This window comes from Colletotrichum gloeosporioides (assembly GCF_011800055.1).
Source record: "Colletotrichum gloeosporioides strain Lc1 chromosome Unknown consensus_91, whole genome shotgun sequence".
NCBI lineage: Eukaryota > Fungi > Ascomycota > Sordariomycetes > Glomerellales > Glomerellaceae > Colletotrichum > Colletotrichum gloeosporioides.
In genome coordinates, this window is record NW_025544736.1 from 169,313 (window position 1) to 194,401 (window position 25,089).

At 49.4% G+C, this 25,089-nt stretch overlaps 11 protein-coding genes across 11 annotated transcripts; 6 read left to right on the forward strand and 5 right to left on the reverse strand.

Moving 5' to 3' along the window:
• Window positions 1-738: 738 nt before the first annotated feature.
• GCG54_00008198 (Transcription factor vrtR1) lies at window positions 739-3,322 on the reverse strand (the record flags this gene model as incomplete). The annotated part of the gene is made up of 5 exons (XM_045408169.1): window positions 739-1,494; window positions 1,581-1,884; window positions 1,953-2,632; window positions 2,701-3,119; window positions 3,202-3,322. 5 exons carry the CDS (start codon window positions 3,320-3,322, stop codon window positions 739-741), a joined length of 2,280 nt encoding a protein of 759 aa, XP_045257903.1.
• Window positions 3,323-3,835: 513 nt separating this feature from the next.
• Window positions 3,836-5,148, forward strand: GCG54_00008199 (Acyltransferase LovD; the record flags this gene model as incomplete). The annotated part of the gene is made up of 3 exons (XM_045408170.1): window positions 3,836-3,929; window positions 3,988-4,805; window positions 4,882-5,148. The coding sequence occupies 3 exons, from the start codon at window positions 3,836-3,838 to the stop codon at window positions 5,146-5,148; spliced, it is 1,179 nt and encodes a 392-aa protein (XP_045257904.1).
• A 564-nt stretch (window positions 5,149-5,712) lies between these two features.
• GCG54_00008200 (Ent-kaurene oxidase) lies at window positions 5,713-7,608 on the reverse strand (the record flags this gene model as incomplete). The annotated part of the gene is made up of 7 exons (XM_045408171.1): window positions 5,713-6,086; window positions 6,149-6,745; window positions 6,815-6,889; window positions 6,947-7,031; window positions 7,089-7,171; window positions 7,246-7,282; window positions 7,339-7,608. The coding sequence occupies 7 exons, from the start codon at window positions 7,606-7,608 to the stop codon at window positions 5,713-5,715; spliced, it is 1,521 nt and encodes a 506-aa protein (XP_045257905.1).
• Window positions 7,609-8,220: 612 nt separating this feature from the next.
• GCG54_00008201 (Cytochrome P450 monooxygenase patH) lies at window positions 8,221-10,645 on the forward strand (the record flags this gene model as incomplete). Its single annotated transcript, XM_045408172.1, has 12 exons — window positions 8,221-8,643; window positions 8,707-8,910; window positions 8,966-9,005; window positions 9,067-9,090; window positions 9,149-9,282; window positions 9,350-9,490; window positions 9,548-9,626; window positions 9,709-9,898; window positions 9,991-10,069; window positions 10,152-10,224; window positions 10,299-10,537; window positions 10,598-10,645. The coding sequence occupies 12 exons, from the start codon at window positions 8,221-8,223 to the stop codon at window positions 10,643-10,645; spliced, it is 1,674 nt and encodes a 557-aa protein (XP_045257906.1).
• A 618-nt stretch (window positions 10,646-11,263) lies between these two features.
• Window positions 11,264-12,366, reverse strand: GCG54_00008202 (uncharacterized protein; the record flags this gene model as incomplete). The annotated part of the gene is made up of 2 exons (XM_045408173.1): window positions 11,264-11,656; window positions 11,719-12,366. The coding sequence occupies 2 exons, from the start codon at window positions 12,364-12,366 to the stop codon at window positions 11,264-11,266; spliced, it is 1,041 nt and encodes a 346-aa protein (XP_045257907.1).
• A 447-nt stretch (window positions 12,367-12,813) lies between these two features.
• GCG54_00008203 (Fumarylacetoacetate hydrolase domain-containing protein 2) lies at window positions 12,814-13,762 on the forward strand (the record flags this gene model as incomplete). Its single annotated transcript, XM_045408174.1, has 2 exons — window positions 12,814-13,021; window positions 13,065-13,762. The coding sequence occupies 2 exons, from the start codon at window positions 12,814-12,816 to the stop codon at window positions 13,760-13,762; spliced, it is 906 nt and encodes a 301-aa protein (XP_045257908.1).
• A 392-nt stretch (window positions 13,763-14,154) lies between these two features.
• On the forward strand, window positions 14,155-15,072 carry GCG54_00008204 (uncharacterized protein; the record flags this gene model as incomplete). The annotated part of the gene is given in 2 exon segments (XM_045408175.1): window positions 14,155-14,184; window positions 14,203-15,072. 2 exon segments carry the CDS (start codon window positions 14,155-14,157, stop codon window positions 15,070-15,072), a joined length of 900 nt encoding a protein of 299 aa, XP_045257909.1.
• A 1,410-nt stretch (window positions 15,073-16,482) lies between these two features.
• Window positions 16,483-17,769, forward strand: GCG54_00008205 (uncharacterized protein; the record flags this gene model as incomplete). Its single annotated transcript, XM_045408176.1, has 1 exon — window positions 16,483-17,769. One exon carries the CDS (start codon window positions 16,483-16,485, stop codon window positions 17,767-17,769), a length of 1,287 nt encoding a protein of 428 aa, XP_045257910.1.
• Window positions 17,770-17,991: 222 nt separating this feature from the next.
• Window positions 17,992-18,728, reverse strand: GCG54_00008206 (uncharacterized protein; the record flags this gene model as incomplete). Its single annotated transcript, XM_045408177.1, has 2 exons — window positions 17,992-18,281; window positions 18,338-18,728. 2 exons carry the CDS (start codon window positions 18,726-18,728, stop codon window positions 17,992-17,994), a joined length of 681 nt encoding a protein of 226 aa, XP_045257911.1.
• Window positions 18,729-20,034: 1,306 nt separating this feature from the next.
• GCG54_00008207 (uncharacterized protein) lies at window positions 20,035-20,466 on the forward strand (the record flags this gene model as incomplete). Its single annotated transcript, XM_045408178.1, has 1 exon — window positions 20,035-20,466. One exon carries the CDS (start codon window positions 20,035-20,037, stop codon window positions 20,464-20,466), a length of 432 nt encoding a protein of 143 aa, XP_045257912.1.
• Window positions 20,467-20,652: 186 nt separating this feature from the next.
• Window positions 20,653-24,707, reverse strand: GCG54_00008208 (uncharacterized protein; the record flags this gene model as incomplete). The annotated part of the gene is made up of 3 exons (XM_045408179.1): window positions 20,653-22,759; window positions 22,819-23,662; window positions 23,717-24,707. The coding sequence occupies 3 exons, from the start codon at window positions 24,705-24,707 to the stop codon at window positions 20,653-20,655; spliced, it is 3,942 nt and encodes a 1,313-aa protein (XP_045257913.1).
• Between the last annotated feature and the right edge of the window lie 382 nt (window positions 24,708-25,089).

Consider the following 25,089-nt stretch of genomic DNA (forward strand, 5'->3'; position numbering starts at 1 on the left):
GTTAGAAAGGCTATTGAATTGGAAATCTCCCTTGCGCGCTGGGCAGAACCAAAAAAAAGGAGGAAGGACAGCACTTTTCTTTTTGATTTTTATCTAGCTAGGCTTGCTTTACTTTAAGAGGCTATTCGTTTGATACGTCTTATCTCATCCAGTCCGCTAGTGCGTCCTCATCATTCTTTGCTCCGACATCATTCGCCCAGGGTCGCTTATCTCTACGTGTGAGATGCTGGCTTCTCAGGCAGGTGAGATGGTATCATACTGAACCAACTTGTGGCATTTCTGGCATTGAGTTTTGGCAAGCGGTGTTCGCGTGTATTGACCGAAAAAGTCCGAAGGCGCCTCTGGGGCATGGTGCTGTGATGAGCAGTTGTCGCGTTTTCTGTCCGAATGAGCCCGGAGACCCACGCCGACGAGTCCGAGACGACCATCACCTAGACTCATTGCTGCCACCTTCCTACTCGGGTGAGATCAACTCTGCTCTGATCCACTCCACCAACAATATGCTATGCAACAAGTAGATTTCTATGCCACGTCCGCTTCTGAACTGTCCAGCGTTGTGTACCAAGTAATTATGGCTCGAAAGCGAAGCACAGGAATAACGGCGACATACATGAAACGACTGCATCAATGATTCGGATTCAAGTCCATAATGGACAAGACGCCAGAGATAATGTGCGAAAGTCGATTACTTTAACCATGAACAAAAGGGCAACTAGGGAAAGAATCCCATCAAGCGGATTATAGCTCCAAGTCTATTTCAAATCCTTCCGTCCAATCGTCTACTCCCGGTATTACCAGACTCTTATCACTAAACACAGTGCTGTATCTGTCCGCAGGCGATTCTTCCATGTCAATCATCGAAAAATTGGCCTGTTTCGGGAATGATCGCATCTCTTCAGAAGAGGCATATTCTTGAAAGTCAACGCCACTGCATCTTATACCACTTGATAGAGATAGTGCATTTGCTGGTTCGGAAGATGCTGTCGTAACGGCAGGAGCTTTGAGAGGTGTTCGGCTCATATTGCCTTCAGTCAATGCCGCTGATGAAGGGCGTAGGCCGCCCATAGAAGTCTCGGTGTCTTGGTGAGGAGACCGCATGACCTTGCGATTCTCCGCCCTGGCAGCCTCCCACATGCGCAAGATAGTGTTCCACTGATGCCCACCTCGGTAATTCTCGCACGGCGTTTCCCATCTAGATGCCATGACCCGCTCTACCGCGCGCCATGCATTACCGGCACTGCTGCCTGCCCTCCGTTCGCGTAGTTCGTGGAGTACAAAGGCGAGAGCGTGCCACTGGTTGTAAGACTTCAAGAACCATGCCCACTTTTCACTGCGACGGTCATGCTGAAGTCGGTACGATGCTTCGATACATTCGAGAGAGCAAAGAAAAAGCTTGTTTCGCCTCGCGGTATTGAATCTCGCTGGGTTCTGTAACGGCTTGAACACATTGAGCTTCAGTTCAAGAAGCATACACCGCACATACAATGCCGAGACCTGTATTTGTTAGAGTCAATGTTGGGGCCAGATCATCGCGATAGCGGACAGGGACAGGAGAGTAGAGGAAGAGAATAAGTTTTCACCCATTGCAATGGATCCGACAGTGACAGGCACTTCAGATAATCTTGGTGGAGACGTTGATGACATTGCTCGAGCCATTCATCCTTCTCGGTATCCGTCATGGATTCTACTGATTTCTCGCCTCGGTCTCGAAGCCGTCGAGAGTCGAATACATACCGCCAGAGACGCGTAATCTCAACATGCACCCTAAGAAATGTGCTGTCAGTGAAGCCATGTCTCTCCGATGGTCTCTCCAGCATATCGGGAGTAAGATCGGAATCATTCACGTTGATGGGCATGTCAGCATCGAAGCTGCTCATCTCGAGCCTGTGTGTGCACAAATGTTTCAGCAGTTGTCCTCGATACAAAGAAAGGCCAGTATGGTTGAAACTTACATGGATGGATCACAAGCGTAATCTTCCTGAGCCGGTGCATCAATGTTGCACAGTTGCCATGCGAGCCTCCGCCGCATCTCGGCCTCGAAAAAGGGAAGATGGAGTGCGTAGCCATCACGATGGATCCCTATAGACTGGGACAGCCTGATAGCAAGTCCGGATAATTTCCAAGATAGCCTCGCATCATGACGGCGAAGGATAATCAGGAAAGCGCAGAGTGCCTCAAGGACTAGTCGGTCATCTGTATCCATGAAGCCAGCCCTGACCAAACACTTCTCCACGCCGAGCCTGTATTTTGAGAGGAGATGGCAGCGGTCCATGTCGAACATCGATTGACAATCGTCGTCATCTATGCTGGTAACAGCCCCGTAGTATATGCAGAACATGGCGAGTTCCATGTTTCGTGGTATGCCGAATGCCACCTCGGTTGATTCGTGGAACCATTGCTCCAAAGAGGCGAGATGAAACAAACTGACCACCGGGTGAACATTTTGCTTGTATAAAGACCACATCTTCCAACGATATGCTCCAGAGGTAGGGTGCAACGTGCAAATATCCACAGGTTGCGCGGTGCTGTTCCCAAAGATGGAATCGAAGTTGTGGGCCAAGACATTAGACTCCAGAGATTCAAAGTCAGCATCGTACCCTGGATCTTCAGTTGTATCGTGTTCGCCGCCGAGCTGGGATTTGTTAGTCTCTCAACCTCATAGCGTCGATGCCGCCAGTTGCTGAACCAAGGTCATCCTACCTCAACTCCCAAAGACGCCCAAAATGAGCCGCTGATATACCGGCTTTTCCCCTCCTCCCTTATCAGTTTTCCTGTCTCTGGAATCGCCGCTACCTTTTGAGGCTTCTCATATCGATCTTGTTCCATAGACACAGGCGGCGGAGTGGCAGAGGGATTGTTATCGGAAGCGGAAGCGGATTGCTGGGGTCCGTGGGGCGACTGCGGAGGGGCGATTTGGAGGGCCTGTTGTATTCCTTCTTCTCCGATAAATGACCCAAGCCTCCTGACCACATCCTCAAGCCTTTTCAATCTGTTGGTCAGCTCAGGATCGGGAGTGCCTTGTCGTCGACTTGCGCGGCCCATAGGATAGACGCATTCCACGCCGGCCTTAGAGCAGCCGTCGCACGGCTTCTTCTTGTCACATTTGACCTTTCTCCGACCTAGATTGGCTCAGTATGTCAGAAATACTCGTGCTAAATTACTTGGAGCAAAATTCGACTCCAAGAACGAAAATGGACTGACGGCAGAGTAAACATGACCGCACAGCGGTGGTCTGGGCAGATGCGCCTGAGCCGAGATCTGATTGTTGGGCGATTACGATGGTGTCTTCCATCTCCTCCGGGTCATGTTGCAGAGGGGGCATTTTATTTTCTTTAATCTTTCCACGAAGCGATTCGGTAAGGTTGAAATCTGTATGGTAAACACAAACACACAGGTTGCAAGGTGATTCATTCTGAAGGCACCTAGAAAATACGATTTATCTCGGTGTCGAACCAATCGATCTAGGCCTATCACTAAGCACGACCAGGGGCCAACCGAGATAACCAAGGTTCCTTATCAATCTGCATCCAGGGGTCTCGGGGCACCATAGCCGAGCGCTTCGACATCCAACTCTCCCATGCAAGTGTGTAGTTCGGAGCCCGAAGCCGTTGGGAGCCGGTTTGGCATACTTGGCATGGGTTGGTTCGGAGTTGTCACTTACACAATTGTCCGCTGAGTCCGTCTGCGGGGTGCGCGGCCACCATGGTCGTGGCAAGTGGACATTCTTCTGCCCAGCAAACAAATAAAAAGGGACATTGTCAATGACAAGAATGCTCGTAAACACCCTTCTGAGAGGCAACTTCCCGCTTGGACATAATTACATCACATACGTATCATGGATTCGACATTGGACGACATTCTCACCGCCCGAACCGCCAAGGATGCTGATGACGTGTTCGGTGTTTTCGCGACCGTTGTCGACAAAAATGGTATGCCATGGCTAGAATGTTACGTCGGTGTGTGGATCTAATCAGTGAATATTACCAGGGGAGACTCTCTACAGCAAAGGCGCCGGTCGCATCAAGTTCGACAGCGATGAAGTGCCCGATAAGGATACAACATACTGGGCCTTCTCGTGGACAAAGCTATTGACCACAGTAGCTGCATTGCAAGTTGTTGAGCGAGGACAAATTGCCTTGGACGATGAGGTTGAGTCGCTTCTGCCAGAGCTCAAGAACCCCGACATCCTCTCCGAGGGTGCAGATGGTGGTCTTGTTCTTACGCCAGCTGCGAACAAAATTACTTTCAGACATCTCTTAACCCACCAAAGCGGAATCGTATACGACGGGAGAACCCCTATGTTGATGAAGTGGCGACAGTCCAGAGGCGAGAGCGCACTCTCCTTCAGCGGAGATGTCATTAAGGCATTCTCCACTCCGCTGGTCTTCGAGCCGGGTGAAAGCTGGGCGTACGGTGGCGGCCTGGATTGGGCCGGCGTCATCATCGAGCGATTGAACCATACAACGCTGGGAGAGTATATGCAAGAGAACATTTTTGACCCTCTGGGAATGCGACACACGACATTCCATCTGAATGCTCGGCCGGAGATCAAAGCAAAGCTAATGAATACGGCAATGAGGACTCCGGAAGGGAAGCTGGTTCCGACGGCTCCGTGGTATCCCGCAGACGCCGTGACCGATGCAGGCGGAATCGGAATTATTACGAGCATCGCAGACCATGTCAAAGTCCTGGCGGACCTATTGAGGGACAGTCCGATCGTCTTGAAGCGAAGTTCCGTGGATGCCATGTTTACACCACAGTTCTCGAAGACCGGTCCTCAAGCTGTGGGTTTGATGAACATGCCGGTAAGCGCATACCTTCACTCTCAGCTTCCTCGTATTGAAGCCTCCATAAAGCACCAGCTGATCGATTGCATCTTAGTTCATGCATGAAAATCTGACTGGAGGCGAGAAGACGCTTGGAAAGCTGTCGTTTGGCATTGGTGGGCTCGTCACACTCAATGAAACTCCTCTTTTGCCTCGACATACACTGAGCTGGGGCGCCATGCCCGGAATGACATGGTTCGTCAACAGGGAAAAGGGCTTGGCCGGCGCGTTTGGTACTCAGATGCTGCCTCCCGGTGATAAGAATGTTAACAGCCTCATTGGAGAGTTTCTGAAGGAAGCAATGAAGATGGCAAAGGTGTAGATAGAACGCATAGCTGGGTGGATGCGCGCGGCGGGATATCCGAATGTTCTCCAGTCTACGTATGTAAGCCTGCAAACTGAGACAATACGCATCAGTGAACTTTCTTTGCTCTCAGTATTTGGACTGCAAAGGACTCTGAAGCAGCAAGTGCATTGACCGAGTCTTTGCCACCTGCTGTGTCCTAGTATAACAAAAGTCACTTCTTCAGATTCAATATGTTGAAGGTGGATAGCACCAAAATGTCGTCACATATGGTACTGGAACGGGCAACAAAAAATCTGAAGACGCAAACGGATGACGTGAAAAGCTCTCATGCAACCCCAAGTTCGATTAAGATTGATAGTTGAGGTTGAAGCCCGCTGCGGGAGTGCCGCTGGGATATGTGCTGCTTGTGTGCTCCTACTGGGTTGATCCTTGCCATTGTCCTTGACCACGGCGGCTACGGAAGTTTATTCATTTACATCCCTCTCCCGTATCAAAATTTCGCCCTGTTCATTTGGCAGTGTCTATTGAAGTGGGAAATGTCAGCTGACGGCGCATACATCTTTCTAATATTGATTTGGGTCATCTCACCTGGCCTTGAACCTCCATGTTCTCATACCTGCCCTGGCCGTCGGGCATCTTGATATCGTATCGCTTCAAGACCTCCACGAGGATCATCTTGATCAGCATGTCGGCGAGGAACCTCCCAGGGCATGCGGCTCGCCCATAGCCCCAAGCCAAATCCTCTTTGCTTACACTTAAGACTTGATACTTTGAACGGGCTTCCTCTGTTTGTCGTTTCTTGTAGAATCGCAAGCCGTCAAACTCGGAGGGATTGTCGTAGAGCGCGGCATCAGCATTGATGGCACCAGTGGCAACCTCAATTCTTGCACCCTTTGGGAGGTGAAAACCGTTAGACAGAGTGACCGGGCCGGTGGCTTTGCGCTGGAATGTCGCTGTGATGATGGCATCAGCTTAACTCTCAGTGTGTTGGGAAGGAGTCGTGGCAGGGACGTACTCAAGTCAGGAGAGCAAAACCGCTGTACTTCCTTGATAAAGCTGTCCATCTTTTCCAGTTTGGAAGCTAAGCGTCTTGTGAGTAAATCTCCATGCTCGTCTGTGACCTCTTGTATTTCCTGGCGGAGAGCTGGCAGATATTCTGGGCGACTGGCCAGGTCGTAAAGACACTGAACGACTGTTGATGTTGTAGTGTGGATGCTTGCAGCACACAGGGGCATTTGGATATTCATTTGAAGTTGCAAATCGTCCAGATACTGACCGTCGTCATTGACGAAATCGAAAACGCTGGGAGGATCGGACAGAGGTTTAAGGCCATTGGCCTTCTTGTTTTTCATCTGCCTCAAGACCACCTTTGCGCCGTTGCTATACTGTTCAGCGAGACCTGGGAAACCAGGGAGGTACTTGTGTACGATTGGCAAGAGGAACGACGGCCACTGCTTTGCACCTATTGAGTAGACAATTTGGTTGATGATGAATGTGCCTGCAACATCAAGAAAGACCTCATCCTCGGCGGCATCGGAACCGAGAAAGCCTCGCACGTTTGATTTTGTTATGAGGGGAATGATGGATGACCACACATTTATGGAGGCCCAATCTGTGTGACAAGTGATGAATTAGAAAGTGTGCAATATTGCTCGCTGTCAGAAAGTTGTCGCAGGCCTACCTCTTTCGTGACCCGGAGGTGACAGATTCGCAATGTGTTCGCCAACCATGTTCTGGAATATTTCGGCGTAGGAATCTAATGACACAAAGATTTAGAATAATTGAGTAGAAATGCCTGAAATAACGACCTCACCCAAGGCTGGATTAAACTTTGCCGAGAATAGTCTGATTGACCAGGCTGGGAGGGCACCAACTTTGGTGTACCGTTCAAGAGTGAACTAAGTGTCGTCAATTTCTCACATTCAAATCATCGGGGATAGTTTGAGTGTTCGAACCTCGTTTAAGGCGGCGCTGAAGCTGAGGTTGGGATTGCTTTTCAGTTCATCCATGAATCGAATGGGGAGAATAATATTGCAGCCTACATCAGAACGTTTCCTTAGCACCCGAGACGTACAGTATTTGGGCGTGAGATGAAGGGGAAGCAATATCAACCTAATGGGGTATCAATGGCAAAGATTTGGTCTTTGAACTAAGTCTAGTTAGAATATGTAAACTCGATTTCGATGCTGGTTTACAGGTACTTACCTTTGAATATCCTTTGACCAGAACTTCTCGAGAATTCCGCACATATTGCTGCACCCTTTTTTTCCGACTGGGGAACTCGTCCTCGAGAGCGAAGGGTACGCTGGGGTGGAACCGGCCCCAGACACGCGTCGCGAAGAACACGGCAAGTAGTACCAATAGAGCAAACGAGGCAACGAAGACATAGTTGTTCCCACTGGGTCTCGAGAAGTAGGACAGAAATTCTGATAAAAACAACGGCGATTTGGCCGCATACGATGATGGAGTGTCCATGGTTCGATGCCTTTTGTTTCAATCGACGACGCGAGAATCAGAGGCTTTCCAAGCAAATTCAAAGATAAGTTGACAATGTAATATGTAACTTGGATAGAAGTTCGGCATTAACAGACTTATAGAGGCTTCCATTGATCCCATATTGGCGGTAGGAGATTCTCAACTGGCCTACCCAAGAAAATCACCTAGTACGGCATACACACAAGTGCATAACCTCGAGTAGCTCTGATGAGGTCCTTCGGAGGGCAGCGATTGTCAAACTCAACTGCATCTTTGTCCGGCATCCCGATACCGACTGTGCGTGCAACAACTGTTTTCGGCCTTTCTTCACCGATGAGTCCGAGTGTCTACAATTCGGGGTTTCGGACACCGACTACTATCAATCAGACACCTCTATCATTCAAGCAGTCAATCTTTGAATCGCTCCAGAGCAGGGTGGTTGCATGACACTTTCAAAAGAAGATGAGTAACCAAATTCCTTAAGTTTTCATGCGCCCTAACCTCCAGCATTTGTTTCCTATAGGTGAAAGAACCTCCCCCGGAAAATTGTGGTTAGCATTGCTTAGCGACATCACAGCCCTCAACAATATCCCTTATTGCTATCTAGTCAAGATGGGTTTGCTACATCTTGACACCGCATGGATTACAGGTGTAGCCTCGGGAACCACGAGTACTGTTGCCCTTGCGATTCTGGCTCTGGCGTTTTACTTGTGGACAGCGAGGGGATCGGCAATGCAGCACCTTCCTCCAGCTCCAAAAGGATACCCTTTTCTGGGAAATCTCATGGACGTTATGAGTGCGGGCGGCCTGCTACATCTCAGGATGATTGAGTGGGCTCGAGAGCATGGCGAGATCATCCGAGTCGTTCTTGGGCCCAACACCGAGTATGTCATCAATTCTGACCGCGCCTGTGCCGCGATATTTCAAAAGAATGCAGCCATCTCATCTGAGCGGCCCGCCTGGCTTGTTGGACAGAAGTACATCACCAACTATGAAAGCATGGATCTTTTGGATGCCAGCAATCCCCGATGGAAGGTTAGATATTCATGAATCTGGCAATTGATACAACACATTTACTGATGTGTCATACCTCCACAGTTGCAACGGAAAATAGCACTTCAGAATCTCACTAGCGTCCAGCGGGCCGATGCTGGTCTGCCATTCTTGTATCACGAAACGCTGAAGTTTCTACATCAGGTTGCGCAAGATCCAGATGCAGGCACAGAGAAACAGACAAATTTGTGGGATAGCATTGGGCGCTATGTTTACAGCACTTTCACATCCCAGCTTTACGGGCTCGAGGTCAGTTAGAGCAAGATGCAAGGAGTTACATTCTACTAATAGCGGTTCATCACAGATAACGTCACCTGATAGTGCAGCAAGCAAATACATTTTTGGTAAATTATCGTTTTACGCACAACGTGGTTAAGCTGCAGACGCTAACTCACCTCTTGTCAGAAAGTGCCATCGATGAGATAACATGTATAGTCAACTCCCATCCATTTGCAGCTTCACGAAGGCTCACTTAGACCTTAACTAGCGACAATCTCTGGTTTCTACATCGCCGACATCTTCACGGCGCTCGATTACCTGCCCCTGGCTTTGAAGCCATGGGCCAAGAATGGGATCAAACGACACGATTCTGACGTTGAATTTGTCCAGAACCGGATGAACGTAAGAAAGAATGTTCCTCCATGGTTCTCTCGGTTCCTGTTTTGCGTAATGCTGATGAATAGGCCAGTACGCTAAGAAGCTTGTCAATTCCGGATCAGCTCCAGATTCCTTCATGACACGCGTTCTCACTAGTTCAGATAAGTCTGGTGCTAGTGAAATTGAGGCTGCCTATGTTGCCCTCAAATTGATAGCGGCCGCATCAGACACGGTAAGTATTAATCGGCATAGCCATGTCACTATCATGCAGAAAGATAATTGTTTGTAGAGCCGCGTGAGCACATGGGTGTTCCTCGAGCAGATGATGATGAATCCTCACGTTCAGCTGCACGCTAGAAAGTTGATAGGTTCGTATTTTCCGAAGAGCAAAAAGCTCAGAATACCGTGATTGGGGAGTTGCTGCGAGCCTTGACTGACTATCCATCACAGACGATGCTGTAGGAGACAGACTGCCAGTTTGGGGAGACATCGAACGGATACCATACGTAAGATATCTCATGAAAGAAACTTGGCGAATGCGCCCGCCTGTTGGAAATGCGCTCGCACATCGTATCACCGCCGACATTGCCTACGAAGACTATGTCATCCCTGCAGGCTCTACTGTTCGACCAAACATTTGGTATGTTGAGTGACTTCCATCCATCTCCAGTCATCAGGAATGCCTTGGCACGTCAAGGTAGAAAGGTTTTAATGCTGACTTTCCGTCACCAGGGCGATTGGTCGAGATCCCAAGCGTCACCCGGATCCCGATACATTCAGACCAGAACGCTGGGAGGGCGACGAATTGTCAGTGAGTTGATCTAGTCATTTGCTATTGCTCTCCGACATCACACGGGAATTTGAGCCAAACCTGACACGCACGCGATATCTAGACCCAGCAATCTGCGAACCTACCTGATGCCACCCAAAGAGACCACTTTGCATTCGGAGTTGGCCGCCGGTTTTGTGAGCACTTACCCTTTGGGGCTTTGCATCCCCTTTTGTTCCCTTCAGGCTCACAAACTCATGACGTTTTCCAGGCCCAGGTGTACAAGTTGCCGAAAGATCATTTGCCGTGGCTATCATGCGAACGCTATGGGCCTTTGACATTGGGGTTCGCCCCGGCACCCCATTGCCGTTAAACCCTGACGACTACATGGAGAAAGAACTTCCGGGAGTTCCTGGGAGCAGGCTTCCGCTGAGCTTGAAGGTCAGATCGGAGAGAAAGTCATTGATCGAGGAGGTGTGGAAGAAAGAGTTGGCCGAATGGCAGGTCTATGTAGGTGACAGCCTTCATGTTATGTGCGTCGGGTATCTACTGACATCGTCTCGACTTTAGGGGAACATGGATCTGGATCCTTTGGAGGAAGTACTGCGCGCACAGTAGTATGAGAACTGAAGCATTACATCTCTTAACGATAATCGTCGCGATGCCTTGGTCCAAGAGTAATAGGGCACTTCTGCGGGCATACGTATTCAGTAGCAATAAAGATCTGACATGCATTCGCTCATTTGTATCATGTCCTTAGATTTATAGATTCTGCATAACCCCCACATGTTCGGTTTGAACTGCCTTCCCACGTTCATCAAAAGATGTAACAAGTGATCCGTAGAATGTTCGGAGGTCGTCAGCCTCATTGATTCGATGGAAGCTTCCCTGTCTCGCACGAAGCAATGCGACACCTTTCAATGCTGATGCAACTTTCGTGATTAGTGGAACGTATGATGAAATCGATTGAACCAAAGAGAATACAGGAACCATTTGTATGCGATGTATGATCAAGCTCTGGAACCTGGGTACCTTGAAGATTACTGCAAACCCTGAGCTTATAAGCTCTGCATTCCGTCCAGGTTGAAGCTGACGGGCATCAGGTGAGGTCGAGGGTCACAAAGCATTAGTGTGTGGTACAGAGTTCTGAATGATTACGAAAAGGGGAAGGCTAGTCAAAATAAATCAAACTCATTCCAGAGTGAGATGAGCGTCTGTACTTGTGATCTAATGTAGCTATACTGATGGGACTGTAGCTGGGGGCCCCTCTGCCCCCGGTGGTGGCCCAAGAGTCTTTCCCATGTCCTCCTTGTTTCGAGTAAGAAACGCAAGCGGCAACATAGGCGCCCACATGGCGATGTTGTTAGGCGAAGCCGGCTCTCGCTGGGGTGGATTGTTGCAATTCACCAGATCTCCGTCCGCGTAGTGCTCCAGCACGAATCCGTCGTTGTCGAACCAGTAGTCAAAGATTTGGCTTCCAAGTAAGTGTTTGCCTATGCCCCAAACGAGTGACCATCCCTTTTTCGATAGGAAGTTATGACCCTTCATCTCGCTGTCGAAGTCGTCGACCTCAAAGCTGCAGTGGTTTGCAGTGCAGGCCGTGACATCCCCAGCAGAGACGAAAAAGCTCTAGAAAACAGTCAATGCCAGTATGTCGAAGATGTATGATTGGAACTTGCGTGATGATCGACATATTGTTCACCTTTGTCAAGGTGCATAAATGTCATGACGTCCTTTCCGTTTTGAGGATTGAACAGGGAATCTGTTGCTGTGAGGGTGAGAGTATCGAAGTACCATTGACGGACTTTCTCAAAATCGTCATGGCTGACTTCATAACCATAGTGTCCCAACTTGTGAATATCGCTGGGCCCGTCGTCGAAGCGTTGAAACTCCCCCTTCCGAGACTTTATGTCCCAAGTGTTGTAGGTCAGTTTCTTTGGCACCTCGTCTTGGGCGGTCTTGCGTTCGTGATGACCCCAGTGAAGGTGGACCAAGCCCCCCGCAGGGTCGGTCAGGGTGACCTTTTCGCCTCCTATGGCATCTTCGGCCTTGGAAATGGGAGAAGCGCCTGGTAATTGAGCTGCAGCTTTCAGGTCGTCATACGTGTCAACACTCCACCCACCGCCAAGAAATACTGGCTTGCCGTCCGCGGACTTCTCGGATACGTAGCAGGTCGGGCTTTCACCGAAGCCGCGATACCAAATCTTGTTTGGCATTGCCTTCACTCGTATGAGGCCAAAGTCGGTGAGAAATTTGTCCGCCGTGTCGATGTTCGTATGTGTGTACCATACATACATCAGGCTCTTGAGGTTGATTCTCTTAGGAAGTGGAGACGCCATGGCCACGATAATGAAAAACAATGGAGAAGATTCTTAAGGTGGCAATTCGGAGAGAGGTCCGGAGCCCATGGGCGACTTTTGGTGAAGTTCCTTCATGATCACACAGGATTTAAATCGTCTCCACGGCGTCGAAACGGGGAGACGGATGCCGAGCAGACTAGTCCCTGCACGCGTTGATTGGTCTCGGTCTTTCCATCCCCAAGGCCCGGCACCCGCTAGAGCCGTCGCTCAAATTCTCCGAGAACGCGATTTCCTTTCTGCAGGGCTTTTGGGTTTTCACGTAGGACTCCGGAATGATCGGTTGACTTTAGCATATGAGCAAGTACCCCCAAGGAGTACTCTTCAAAAGCTGCAATGTTTATTTTGGCTCATCTCCAGAGTTACCTACAAACACAAGTTTTACTCTTAATTTACAAGCTCACCTGATCAAGAGAACAAAATCTTATCATGTCATTTGACCGTTTGATTCGTTTTGTGGATGAGGAAGGCAGGACATCGTACGGCGACTTGGACAAGCCCCTGGCGGCCAAGGAGATAATCGGGACCCAGGTCACTGTTGTGGTTGGAACCTTACAGCACGGTTTTACTAAGACAAACGAGAAACGCACAGTCAAAGAGGTCAGGAGTGCACTTTCACCAATTGAGGTTGTGGGAGGTTAACGCTGTGATCCAACAGTTGCTTAATCCAATTCCCGAAGCACCTTCCGTACTGTGTGCTGGTCTTAACTACAAGCTCCACTCCAATGAGACAAACGTACGAGTTGTTTTCACCGGTAATTTCGAGATTGAAAGCATCACTGACACGTCTAGACAGTTTGTCATCCCGACCAAGCCCGTCATCTTCATGACGCCAGCTGAAAGGCTCACCGGTCCCCTCGATGACATTATCGCCCACGATGATGCGCAACCGATGTTGGATTACGAAGGCGAGCTAGTCTTCGTGTTGTCTAAAGATGCAAAGGATGTCAAGGAAGAGGACGCTCTCAATTATGTTTTAGGGTACACTGTCGGCAACGACGTTTCTGCGAGAAGTCTAGTCCCAGTGGAGATCTCGGGAAACCAGATGGGCCATTCCAAGTCGTTTGATACCTTCGGCCCGATCGGCCCTTGTATCACTTCTACAAAGCTGATTCCCGACCCCCAAGCACTCCATCTGGTAACCACAGTCAACGGAGAAAAGAGGCAGGATACTAAGACAGGGGAGATGATCTTTAGCGTCAAGCAGCTGATTGCTTACGCGTCGAAGAACCGCACTCTCAAACAAGGGACAGTTGTCATGACTGGCACACCCAATGGCGTTGGCTGGTTTTCAAACGGTTTGCTGGGTCACGGGGACGTAGTTGACGTTGAAATCAGCGGAATCGGATCCATTTCCAACAAGGTCGTGTTCAAATAGATTATCACATATCTCCTAGAGAATATCGAAACTACTTTCACTTGACGGAGTACTTGCCTTTCCGCATTCCATAATAAGAACATCAAGGTGACTCTGAGTTAGTAATTAGGTACTTGTGAGGTCCCTGACTGCCGTTCGGATAGGTCTGGCGAACTTGCCGAAGTGGATACAGCCCACGCGTATTTCAGACCGGCGGCCGACTGAGTCTTCGGCTTCTATTTAAGGTCATGCTAGACAAGGAATGCCTCAGATATTGATGACAACTTGTTGAAATCACTAAATTGCACAGATAATTACTTGCCCAAGCACATCAAATTGAGTCTCAAGTAGCGACCTTGGCCCCCATCAACCAAGAAATCCGAAAAGTTGCAGTCATCGGTGTAAGAAGTCGAATGAAAAGAGAGAATGCTGCAATAGGGCTTGTGGCTGACCAGGAGTAGGGTACCGGTCTTCTCGGCTCTCTGATCTCGAAAGAACTGATCCAATCTGGTCTATTCAATGTCACTATATTGAGTAGGGGACAAGGAGTTGACGCCAGCCTCGGTGCAAATCTAGCCATGGTCGACTACAACGATGAAAAGAGTATTGTCAAGGCGCTAGTGGGCCAGGATGCTGTCGTGAGCGCACTCTCAAGAGAGGCAATTCCGCTTCAAATCCCATTGATCGACGCAGCCGCCACCGCCGGCGTCAAGAGATTCATTCCATCTGAATTCGGATCGAACCTACAAGATCCTCAAATACGAAAGTTTCCGAACTACAAACATAAGGTTCAAGTGGAAGAATACTTAGAACAGGAGGCAAGGTCGCACGGCATAACTTACACTTACATCTACAACAACGTGTTCATCGACTTGTCAATCGAGACCGGAGTTGTCCTTGACCTCAAAGAGCGAAAAGCGCGTTTGTACAATGGAGGGGAACGGTCGGTCTCTATGATCACGATGCCAACTGCGGCGAGAGCAGTTGTCGCCGTCCTGGAGCACTCAGAAGAGACCAAGAATCAGCCCGTTTACATCCACGAAGCAATCATGTCCCAGAAGGAGATACTCGGTCATGCGAAACAAGTCATTTCGGAGGGAGAATGGCACGAAGAACAGGTTCACCTGGACGAACTTGAGAAGCATCTTGCCGCACAGGCTACGGTGGACGGGTCCAAGATGGGTGTTTTCCACGCGTATGCTGTGAAGGGCGCATTCGGTGATGGGCTTGGGAACCAGTATGGAGAGACTGAAAACCAACTATTAGGGATACAGCCATTGTCTGAAGAGGGCGTCAAGGAAATGTTGGCTGGTATCATTGCGAAGAGGTAAGGCCGAGGCGAATTTACGTCAAGTTCAGAAGTCTTGAATGTGGACCTTTAACGGTCGTCCATACATAGTTCTGCAACTCTCGTCACCTCAGGTTGCACACCACGTCATAATCAAACTCCTAGCTGTTGCCAGAATTAGAAAAGTCCGGTGTAGCTATCTCCAGGTCAAATAACGCCCGAGATCCGTCGACCGTCAGGACGCACCTTCAATGATACCATCCAAACCAATCAGCCGACGTTCCCTCGGCCGATAGACGACCATCAGTGGGTTTGGTTGAGAAGTGGGATTACAACACGCTTGTTTCGCGATTCGGTCCTATGGCGCCGGTTCTAGTGCGTGCGTGGGCTACGACGGTCGGGGCTCGGAGTGCTGACGCCGAAAGGCCTTCAAAGCTCGGAGGCCAGACCGAGAAGCGAAGCGGGGAAGAGTGCGGTGGGCACGGACGGTGATGTTATGGCTCCGCCGAGTTTGCTGGGAATGCAAATAATTGAAGTGGTTAAGAGATGCATTATAAAGCATGAAGCGTCTCTACAGCTCCTCTAGCCTTAGCCTCTTGGACTTGGATTTGTGAAACAGGCCGAAATATTTGAGGGAAGTTTCTCCTTTGTACTTATCGTTCGCCGTTACCCGTAGCAAATAAAGTCCACCATACGCAAGGAATCAGTGGCCTCTGGATCTGTGCAGTTTCTTGATATGAAAGTACAGCAGAGTAGTTGGTGATTTTGCGGTTCTTCATTGGGCAAGTGAGAACGAGGAGATAATCCGGGTATTGAGGCAAGGACAAAGTTCTTCATCCATTGAAGCAACAGCCTGTGTGGGTGACTGCTCAGGCACTCCACCGTGTCGCCCCGGCGGTCGTATCTCCTGTCTGCTTGACTCGCGCACCGAGGGTACGGCAACCGTCAGGACCGCTCAAACGAGACGAAACCCCTCAGCGGCTGCCTAGCCCGGGAAGTCGCTCTGTAATTTAGAGTTTGGAGATGCACATTAGCCAGACCGGCAAGCGATGTGGTTCAACCAACCGGCCTAACTTTCGCAGCTTCTGGCATTACTTGAGACATTCCGGTTGTTCTAAATGCGGTCAAGCAGCCCTATAATCCCACAGTTTTATACCACTCAGAATTCTCCCGTTCAGCCGATCCTGGCCTGCTGCCTATGCAGCCTAGGTACCGTGCGTCAGGGGATACCGTTTTGCACCAGACGACACACAAGGACAACATCACGATGTGAAAATCACAGCTGAGGCAGCTGGTAGTACATCGTGGATTTTGCACTGAATACCGCGCCTCAAATACTGCAGGTTTCAGCTGCGATCTTTGCATCATTCTCTTGGAACCTTTATCTTAACAATTGGTATACATCTCTCGACACTATCGACTCAGCCAGCCATTTCAACGACACCACCCCATCATGCCTCCTCCTATTTCTGAGTTATCAGCTTCCATTCTAGAGAGGATATTCGCGCTATTCTGCCCGCATTGCCATCCTCCTCGTTCGTCATCAACTTATTGGGGCATGTACTGCAACGACAGCTGTCCAATCGGTAGACCCGAGCATGAGAGACGTCTTACGCTTGCCAACCTCTGCCTGACGAATAAACCGCTGAACTCAGTTGCCACGCCGATCTTGTATCATCGATTCCACCGGAGGAACGAGATCGCGTTTGCGAGAACACTATTCAAATGGCGTCCGGATCTCACACAGCATGTCAAGTCGCTACACCTGGGCTCGGACGATGAGCTCACCTTCACATCTGGAAACGATGAACTAGTTCTCAAAGAAGTGACGACCCAACTCGATCACTTGCGCATATCACAAGACGAACCCAAGGAGGACGAATCAATGCTTCTGAGCCTGCTCATCGGCAAGTGCGCCAATATCGAGGACCTATGTCTCACCGTCACCTGGAACGGATACTACGACCCCGTACCATTCTGCCCTCCAGGATCTCTGCGGGATCTGAAGAGACTCTCCCTATCACACTGGGATGACAACGGTGGTTTTGATCTCGCTTATGCGACGGAGATCTTCCTTGCTGCACCAAACATTACATCAGTTTTTGCATACGCCGTGATCGAGGTCGGTATGGGCTTGAAAATGGCGAATGTTACAGAAATCACTCTTCGGAACAGCTTCCTCCAGATCGACGCATTCAATCGACTACTGAAACAACTCCCAAGCCTGGAAAAGCTGACTTATTATGGTGGAGACGCCGGCATTATGGATGGAGAAACACCTCCAAGGGCGCGCGATGTGCAAGAGGCCATTCTGAAGCACGCTCCACGATTGAAGTTTCTGAAGCTTGTGATGCTCGAAGACGATAATTCATACTACCGAGACGATGGCATTACCGATGAAGATATGATGAGGTCTTTGAAGGGGTTGGAACAGTTGCAAGAGCTGCGTCTCGACGCGCAATATCTCGTGGTCCCTTGTTACGAAGAAGATGAGACAGACATGGAAACGCGGATGCTGGTGAACATGCTGCCGGACTCAATCAGACTTGTGGGAATCGAGTGCGGTTATTCCACATGTAGCACGAGGACCCTTCTGCCGGCGATTCTTGAACTTGGGAGGGTTTGTCAAGTCGAGTTCCCGCACTTGAGATCGGTGCGTGTTTCTGTTCTAGACGATTTGGAAGAGGCACGGGAGCTTTTTGAGAGTAACGGAGTCGAGTTTATAACAGAATATGTATAAGTATTAGATTAATTAGGAGTTTCACAACATTCTGTGTATTATTTTGAGAAGTCTCGATTTTTGGTGAGACTTTTATTTGTTTAATCATTGAAAACCTTGACCATAAATCTCATTCCTATTCTTCGTATACGTTCAGCTACGAAAGAAGCACAGCGTTTCTCGCGAGCGAACCTTGGAACCAGGCAGTGCGATATTGTTGTGTCAAGAAACAGCGGCTAGGATCTAGTCGGAATCCGACTCCTCTTTAATATTCAAACCATCGGTCAAATCGTAGAGCATCCCTGCCAAGGTCTCCTCCAGATCATCGCGCCGCAGCTCAAATATTCCATCATCCAGGTCGTAAGCCACCTGGTCAACATCGTCCTGCAGCACAAGCCAAGCCGCTAGCAGCGCACCCTCCACGAACCAAGTCTTCCGCTCCTCTAGATCCGGAAACGGCTTCTTATGAGAACCGAGATGGCACTCCTGGGCCTTGAAAGCTTCCGTCCATAGCCTTTGCCACTTCTCAAAGGCTTCGATCCAAGCAGAGGAATATCGATATCTTAGACTCCAAAGGTCAATGTGAAACTCGCCCTCGGGGTTACCAGGCCATTTTGGACGATACACAAGGCGGAGGTGCCATAGTCTGGGTCGATCAGGTAGCGGTAGCCAGACTGGTTGGGTTGTTGGCCTGGACCAACAGAATCGAGTCGGGCTTTGGACAAGTCGTCGGGGCGTGAATCTGGTCCACCTAGCGGCTTAGCTCCGGACGAGGCCTCGTATTCCAGACCTTCCGAATGAGACTGGGTTGGTAGTTGCGTATGTGATGCTGTTATAGAATCTTTGAGGCGGAAGCACAGCCGTTTGCCGGATTGATACTCTAACACCAAGCCGTAAGATGTTTCTAAGGAGAAGTGAATCGTCGTAGATTGGGATAGAGTAAGTAGTATAAGAGCTTTCAGTGAGGCGGTGTCAGCCATTGTGAAAAATGGTGATGAGTTGATTGAGACGAAATATGCAGATCTGAAAACACCTCCTCCTGCGGGGAATGTGGTATGTATTAGTATTCGGTCATTGGGGCTGAGGCGTGGCTATGGAGTCATTGAAGCGCCAACGGCTCTTCTTTTCACTGACAGGGGTAGCTCACCAGCCGGGATTATTCCGACTTCGCCAACGATGAAAGGAAATATTTCTGATATTCTGAGATATCCGGGGATGAAGTGAGTCGCGCGCGCTAATTTTAGTCCTCCCAATGGATAAGTTAAGCCGAGCGTCAACGACCAGTTATACCGAGCTTTGTTTGTTTGCTTCATTGAGATCGGGCACAGGTCAAAGTGCTGCTATTGGGTTTGAAGTACAGTGAAAATAGTATTGTGTGAACTGCGATATCTACTTATACAGGTTGACCAGACTGCCAACATAAATCCTCCCGATCATGGCGGCAAGTTCCAACAGAACCCAGAGACAGTAATGGGCCTCTCGGAGAGGACATTCTTCAGGAACCTGGACGATAGTCAGGCCAACAAAGACCCGATGTGACTAGAATTCCCCATCCACAACGATATCACCGCTAATTTCCAACAGAACATTTTGGCGTTGACAAGGGCCTGTGTCGAAGAAATCAACCGCGCCAGCAGCGCGTATCCCCTGGAAAGTGATGGCCTAGGCCGCCATAGCCTGTCGTCAAGCCGACAGTCCCAACGAGTTGCTGCAGGCGGTTAGAGTTGTCACAACGATTTCAGACGGTCTTCCAAAGTAGGTCGACAAGCTCGGTGTGGGTTGATAGAAGTATATCTTACAGGATTCAAGGAATCCCAATCTAATAACATTACAGAGATGAAATCAAGGAAGTAAGGCAGTCCTCATATATTTCATTTATCTCTACTTCTCTACTTCTCTACTTCTCTACTTCTCTACTTCTCTACTTCTCTACTTCTCTACTTCTCTACTTCTCTACTTCTCTACTTCTCTACTTCTCTACTTTTCCACATAGTACCTACGGTTTTTCGACAAAGTTATGTTATTACCGCTTCACCAAGTCTTACCAGTGAGTCCATTCAAGGACTATAGCACAACCAACTCACTGAACCCGTACTTTTAGGCAATGGAAGTCCACTAAGAGAGTAATCAACAATATTCAACGAGACGGTCACAAGATTACCCCCAAGAAGACCATGCGGGCATGGCATCTTCCCGCAACAAACGAACTTTCTATCCCAGCCGGCGAGTATCTGTCCAGGCAATCTCTGGCCGGAGGAAGGTAACAAGAAAGCTGGCTTTAAGCACATGCAAGTACCGGACAAGATGTCGGCATTTGAGGGTGTGGGGATCCCGGTCAAACAATGGCGGGACAAGCTGCCGGTCATGTGCGAGGCCATGACGACGACTGGGCGGCACATCGGCTTCCAGAGCGAGGATAACCCTACACCGCGCCCGGTCATGGCCACTAACATGGATGGACGAGTGATGAAAGCGTCATTCACAGTTGGGAGCAACAGATTTGTTGTGGGAATGAATCCTCAGGGCTCGAAGTTGGCTCCGCCAGCATGTGCCAGCCGCGAGGTCAGCGATCGGATAATGGAAAGGCTGTATAGTTATCCACTCACCTGCCCTGGTAGACGGCTTGCGGATGTCACAAAAAAGGAATTGATAGAAAGAAAGGCACCAGCCGTAGCAAAAGCTAAGAATTCTCACTTTGGGAGGTTTTCCATGGGATAGGACTTTGGTTCTGCTGAATGACGAAGTTAGACTGTTCACTTCCCAACCAAGTCTTCCGCTCCTCTAGGTCCGGCAACGGCTCTTCGTAACAACTAAGAATGCCCTCCTGAGCCTTGAAGGCTTCTGTTCACTGTCTCCCGTTTCTCGAAGCTTTTAACCAAAGCATTGAATGTGGTGCAGGCGGTATTACATCGGTGGTGACCTTTTGTATATCTCGCGTCGATATTGACCACTTGATCTGTAGATCGAGTATAACTCGGGATTATTCAGCTCAATATTCATTCTCGTCAGCTTCTCTGCGGGGCTAAGGCCACGCAGTTTACATATTTCCACAGAGAGCTCTGCGATGTCCGGAATATCCGTGGCAGAGTCGGCTGCCCAGTCTAGAAAGAGTAGAGGTATTCGGTCTTTCAAATAACCATCTTCATGTGGAGTAGCAAGACCTACACCCTCCTGCAGCAAGTATAACGCAATTTCGTAGTTATCCTGATCAAAAGCCAAGGTGACCATCTTGCTGAACCCAAATTGTGCCGGGTTGAGATTTGCGCCAGCTTGTACGAGTATTTTTGTGATCTCCAAGTAACCTGATTTAACAGCCTGATATAATATCGGATATCCCTCGCAGCCCAGTTCGTTGGGATCGGCTCCCCTCTCAGCGGGTAGTTGTAAAGTATCTTGATAGCGCTTGACAGACAACTCAGAGCCGGAGACGGGGAGTACAGGCTTTCTCATGATGCTTGAGCCATCGTAATCTGAACCGTGATTCAGTAGCAGTTGCACCAGGTCTGGACGATTTGCAGCGACCGCAGCCCAAAGAGGTCTGTCGTTATCTTGAATGTGCTCCGAAGTATGTGTTTCGTGTGCGTTGATAATGGCGCCATGTGCGAGAAGGAGCTGCACAATCGCCTTTTCACTTTGACGTCTGCGTATTGCAACTGCCAAGGCGTTATTGTGAAAACTCTGCAAATTCACTTCTGCTCCATGTTCCAGAAGGAGCTGGACCATATCCAAGTGTCCAGCGCTCGAGGCTGCCTGGAGAGCCGTAGCCCCGGTAACTGGACTGATAGTCTGAGCGTTGACATCTGCCCCGTTCTCTAAAAGTAGTTTGGCGATGTCCCAGTGCCCACGTATAGATGCTGCTCTCAAAGCGTTGTCTCCATCTCCATTTATCATAACGATATGTCCGCATCTGTTGACGTCTGAACCGCTCGCTAAGAACAGCTTGACAACCTCCCAAAACCCTCTTCGTGCAGCTCCTACTACGGCGAAGGTGTCGCCATAACCTTTCTCGCAGCTGCAAAGAAGTGCCCCGTAATCCAAGAGTCGCCGTACAACTTGGTAATTTCCTCCTGCTGAAGCGGCCTTCAGAGCGCCACCAAGTATCTCGTGTTGTTTGTCGGACTCTGGTATCAAGTCTAGGAGCTCTAGGACGATATGAAGAAGGCCTGAGTAAGATGCAGCTCGCAGAGCGTCTGTGAAGTCGCCAGCCGCTTCAACGTAGGCGTGTTGTCGAATCAAAGATCTTGCCGTCTTCTCCAGTTTGTTGTAGCACGCAAAGCACAGAGCCCTTCGATACACGGTTTCAGAATCCGCAAATGAGAAAAGTGATTTCCAACCTCTAGTAAGTTCATATCCAACGAAATCATGCAGAATGTCCGCTGCTTCCTCCACGAGATCATCCGGCTCTTCAGCAAGGCGAAGAAGATCCACCCATCTCTGCTCAAAATATTGTAGTAAGGGAAACTCTGTCAAAGCAAGACCACCTCTAAGAATGATGTGATCACTGATGTAATCAAAGTCAGGCCGTCTCAAATATTCAAAAATGAACTTTCTGGCACTCCAGATATACGAGAAAAGTGAACGCAAGATACTGATCGGTGCGCAAATCGGCCGAAAGCTTTCATGGACTTTGAGCAGGTACTCCTTGACTGAAAGGTGAGCCAGGTGGACTTCATACTGTTCCCTGTGTGCTAGTCCACTGCTTTGGATGGATATCAATCCAGGACACAACTGCAAGATATCCCCGGGGACGAAAACTCTATCTTCAAAGTTGAAGCCTTCGGGGCGAATGGCTACAATATCCACAGCTTCCTCGAGAGTCAAAGGGCTCGACGAGAAAACGAGAAATTGAAGGAGGCGTATTGATTTTTCTTTCCGATTGTCGGGAACCTTTCTGAGAATTTGCTCATATGTGTCGTGAAGGTTCCGTGGCATGCACCTCAGGGCGATCTCGATTTCCTCTCGGTCGATACATTGTTCGAGACTATCTAATTGACAGGCTGCCCACCGAAACCTGCAATGTAGTAAGAAACACCGCCCGATAAATCATCTCACTTCGCGGAATTCACTTACATTCCCTCAGCCTTACTGCCAACTTCAAGGCTTATTCGTTGGAGCATTGATGGAACTGAGATCCACTTCTTGAAACCGGGCCTCTCCTCCAAGCTGCTTTGGACATACGACTGGATGTCGGCGTTCATTAACTCCGTCTGCAGTGAAATGCAGCTACTTTGTTGTATCAGGAAAGGCAGTTGCTGATCAAACTCCGCTTCAGGCCGAGCAGTCATGATGAGCTTGAGGTGATCAAAATCAGAGACAGCGGTGATGCTTTTCAGCCACCCGAGCAATTCCTCTCTCTCAGAGCACTCGTCAAGGGCATCGATAAAAATGCAGACCTTGCCTGAACTTTTGAGAATCTGTTGTAGACAAATGGATAGAGCACTGCTATCAGGCTGATCCCGACCTTGGTTATACCCCTCGAAAAGGTTATCAACTTCCGAAGTTGCTGGAGTTGGAAGTGTGTAAAGTTGGAAAATGAGTCCCCGCAGCATGCTCTCCAATGTTTGTTTCCGCTCATCGCCAAAATCGAAGAAGAAATGAAGCGCAATCTGATCAGACTTTTGTTTGATATGATCGTAGACTGTTGTTAGCAGAACGGTCTTCCCACAACCTGGCATCCCGTATAACCATAAATGTTGACGTGGTCCGTATGCCCACTCTCTGAAGGGTCTGGAATGGAGAAGCCACTTCCCAGTGCCTTCATGACGAAGCCCTCTAGCACGGTCCGCGTTGGTAGATGAACCCGGAGGTGCCAGCCAAGCTTTTACATCGGCAACGTGCTGGTTATGTTTCGTCTCGATGACTGCTGTGTTTATTTTATTTAGGACGTCGAAATGATGAACCTGGTTCACCTCAACTAATACACTATGTCAGAAAGCACGATAGAGGGTGTGATAGCGTGGTTGCTAACTAGATTGCAACTTCTCTGCCAGTGTTGTTTCCATCTCAACCCTGGTCGACGAAATCTGACCTAAGAGGTCTTTCGCATAAGCCGCGGCAATCATGGCAGCGAAACCTTGCCAGGACTTATTCTTGTGGGTGTCCGAGTAATCGCAAATACCACGAATTACTAGGCACGGAAAGTGATTCATCAGGCCTGCCGCTTCCGTTTCAAAACACAATACTCCTTTTTCAGCTGCTAGTTGATCCCTGATATGTGCGTTCTTCATCACTTGGTTCCCAGAAGCAATAAGCCCGAAGTGTATGGCTGGGCTGTCATCATACACGCCTCGTTCGTGTCGAGGGACCAACTCGTTCGGATCATTGCTACAAGCTTGTAGACAGTCCGATGTTGAGTTTGGAGGATGCGTTGTGTGGGGTTGATAAAGCCTGTCGCTTTGTGCGGGTGGACGAGAGTGTGATTTGCGTAGACGTGGGTAACGTTCAAGGGTTTCTTCCACCTTAGAATCAAGTTGATGGCCGTATATGATGTAATCGGACTCAAGTCCATTCACTGCGGCTAGTAGTACTTGGGGCGGTTGATTGAGACACCCTGTTTCCACGAACGAGCCATTCTGTATCGTCTTTCCATAATCATATTGAAAGACACCGCCCTTGTTGCCGCTTCGACTGCTCACGACGATGTCGCCGAGACGGATATCGTGCTTTTCACTGGGAGCGCCGCCGGCGATACCAACCATGAGACCGATGCGGACATTTGGAAAGCTGTGCACCATGTTTCTTGCAACAGTCGCCGCTGTAGTGGTACCATACTCCCCCTTAGGAAGAACGGCGATCACAACATTATGCTTTCCCATAGTACCAAGGGCGTAGTTGTTGTCATCGTTCTGTGCTACTCCTTCTGGCTTGTCATGGCTTTCGTCCAGAAATGCCCGAGCAGCAACAAATTCCGTGGTAACGGCACAGATCCAACCGATCGTGTAGTCGCCGAGGTTCGGCATTGTTTTCACCGCGCGGCCTTGGGTTATCATGCAAAGCCGAAAGTGCGGTGATTGGAATGAGTGAAGTTGCGGGAAGAGAAAATTTGCAAGAATTATGTTGTGAGGCGAGTAGAGAAAAGCTGACAACCCCTCACAGTCACAATCGATCAGCTGTCTCACCAATCTGGAACGTCCTATGATGTGGACGATGAAGTGAGGAGGCGAAGCATCAGCCGTCCTATCAAATCGTCCCTGCACAGCCACCCACCAACTTCACAATCATAAGCCCAACCGCAGATGCGGGTGGAGATGTGTTTCTCTCGGGTGTTTATCATTGGTGAGCACCCGTGTCGTCAAGGGCGATGCCAACCGCTGCGCAGTGAGGAACGTAGAACCCCCGGTT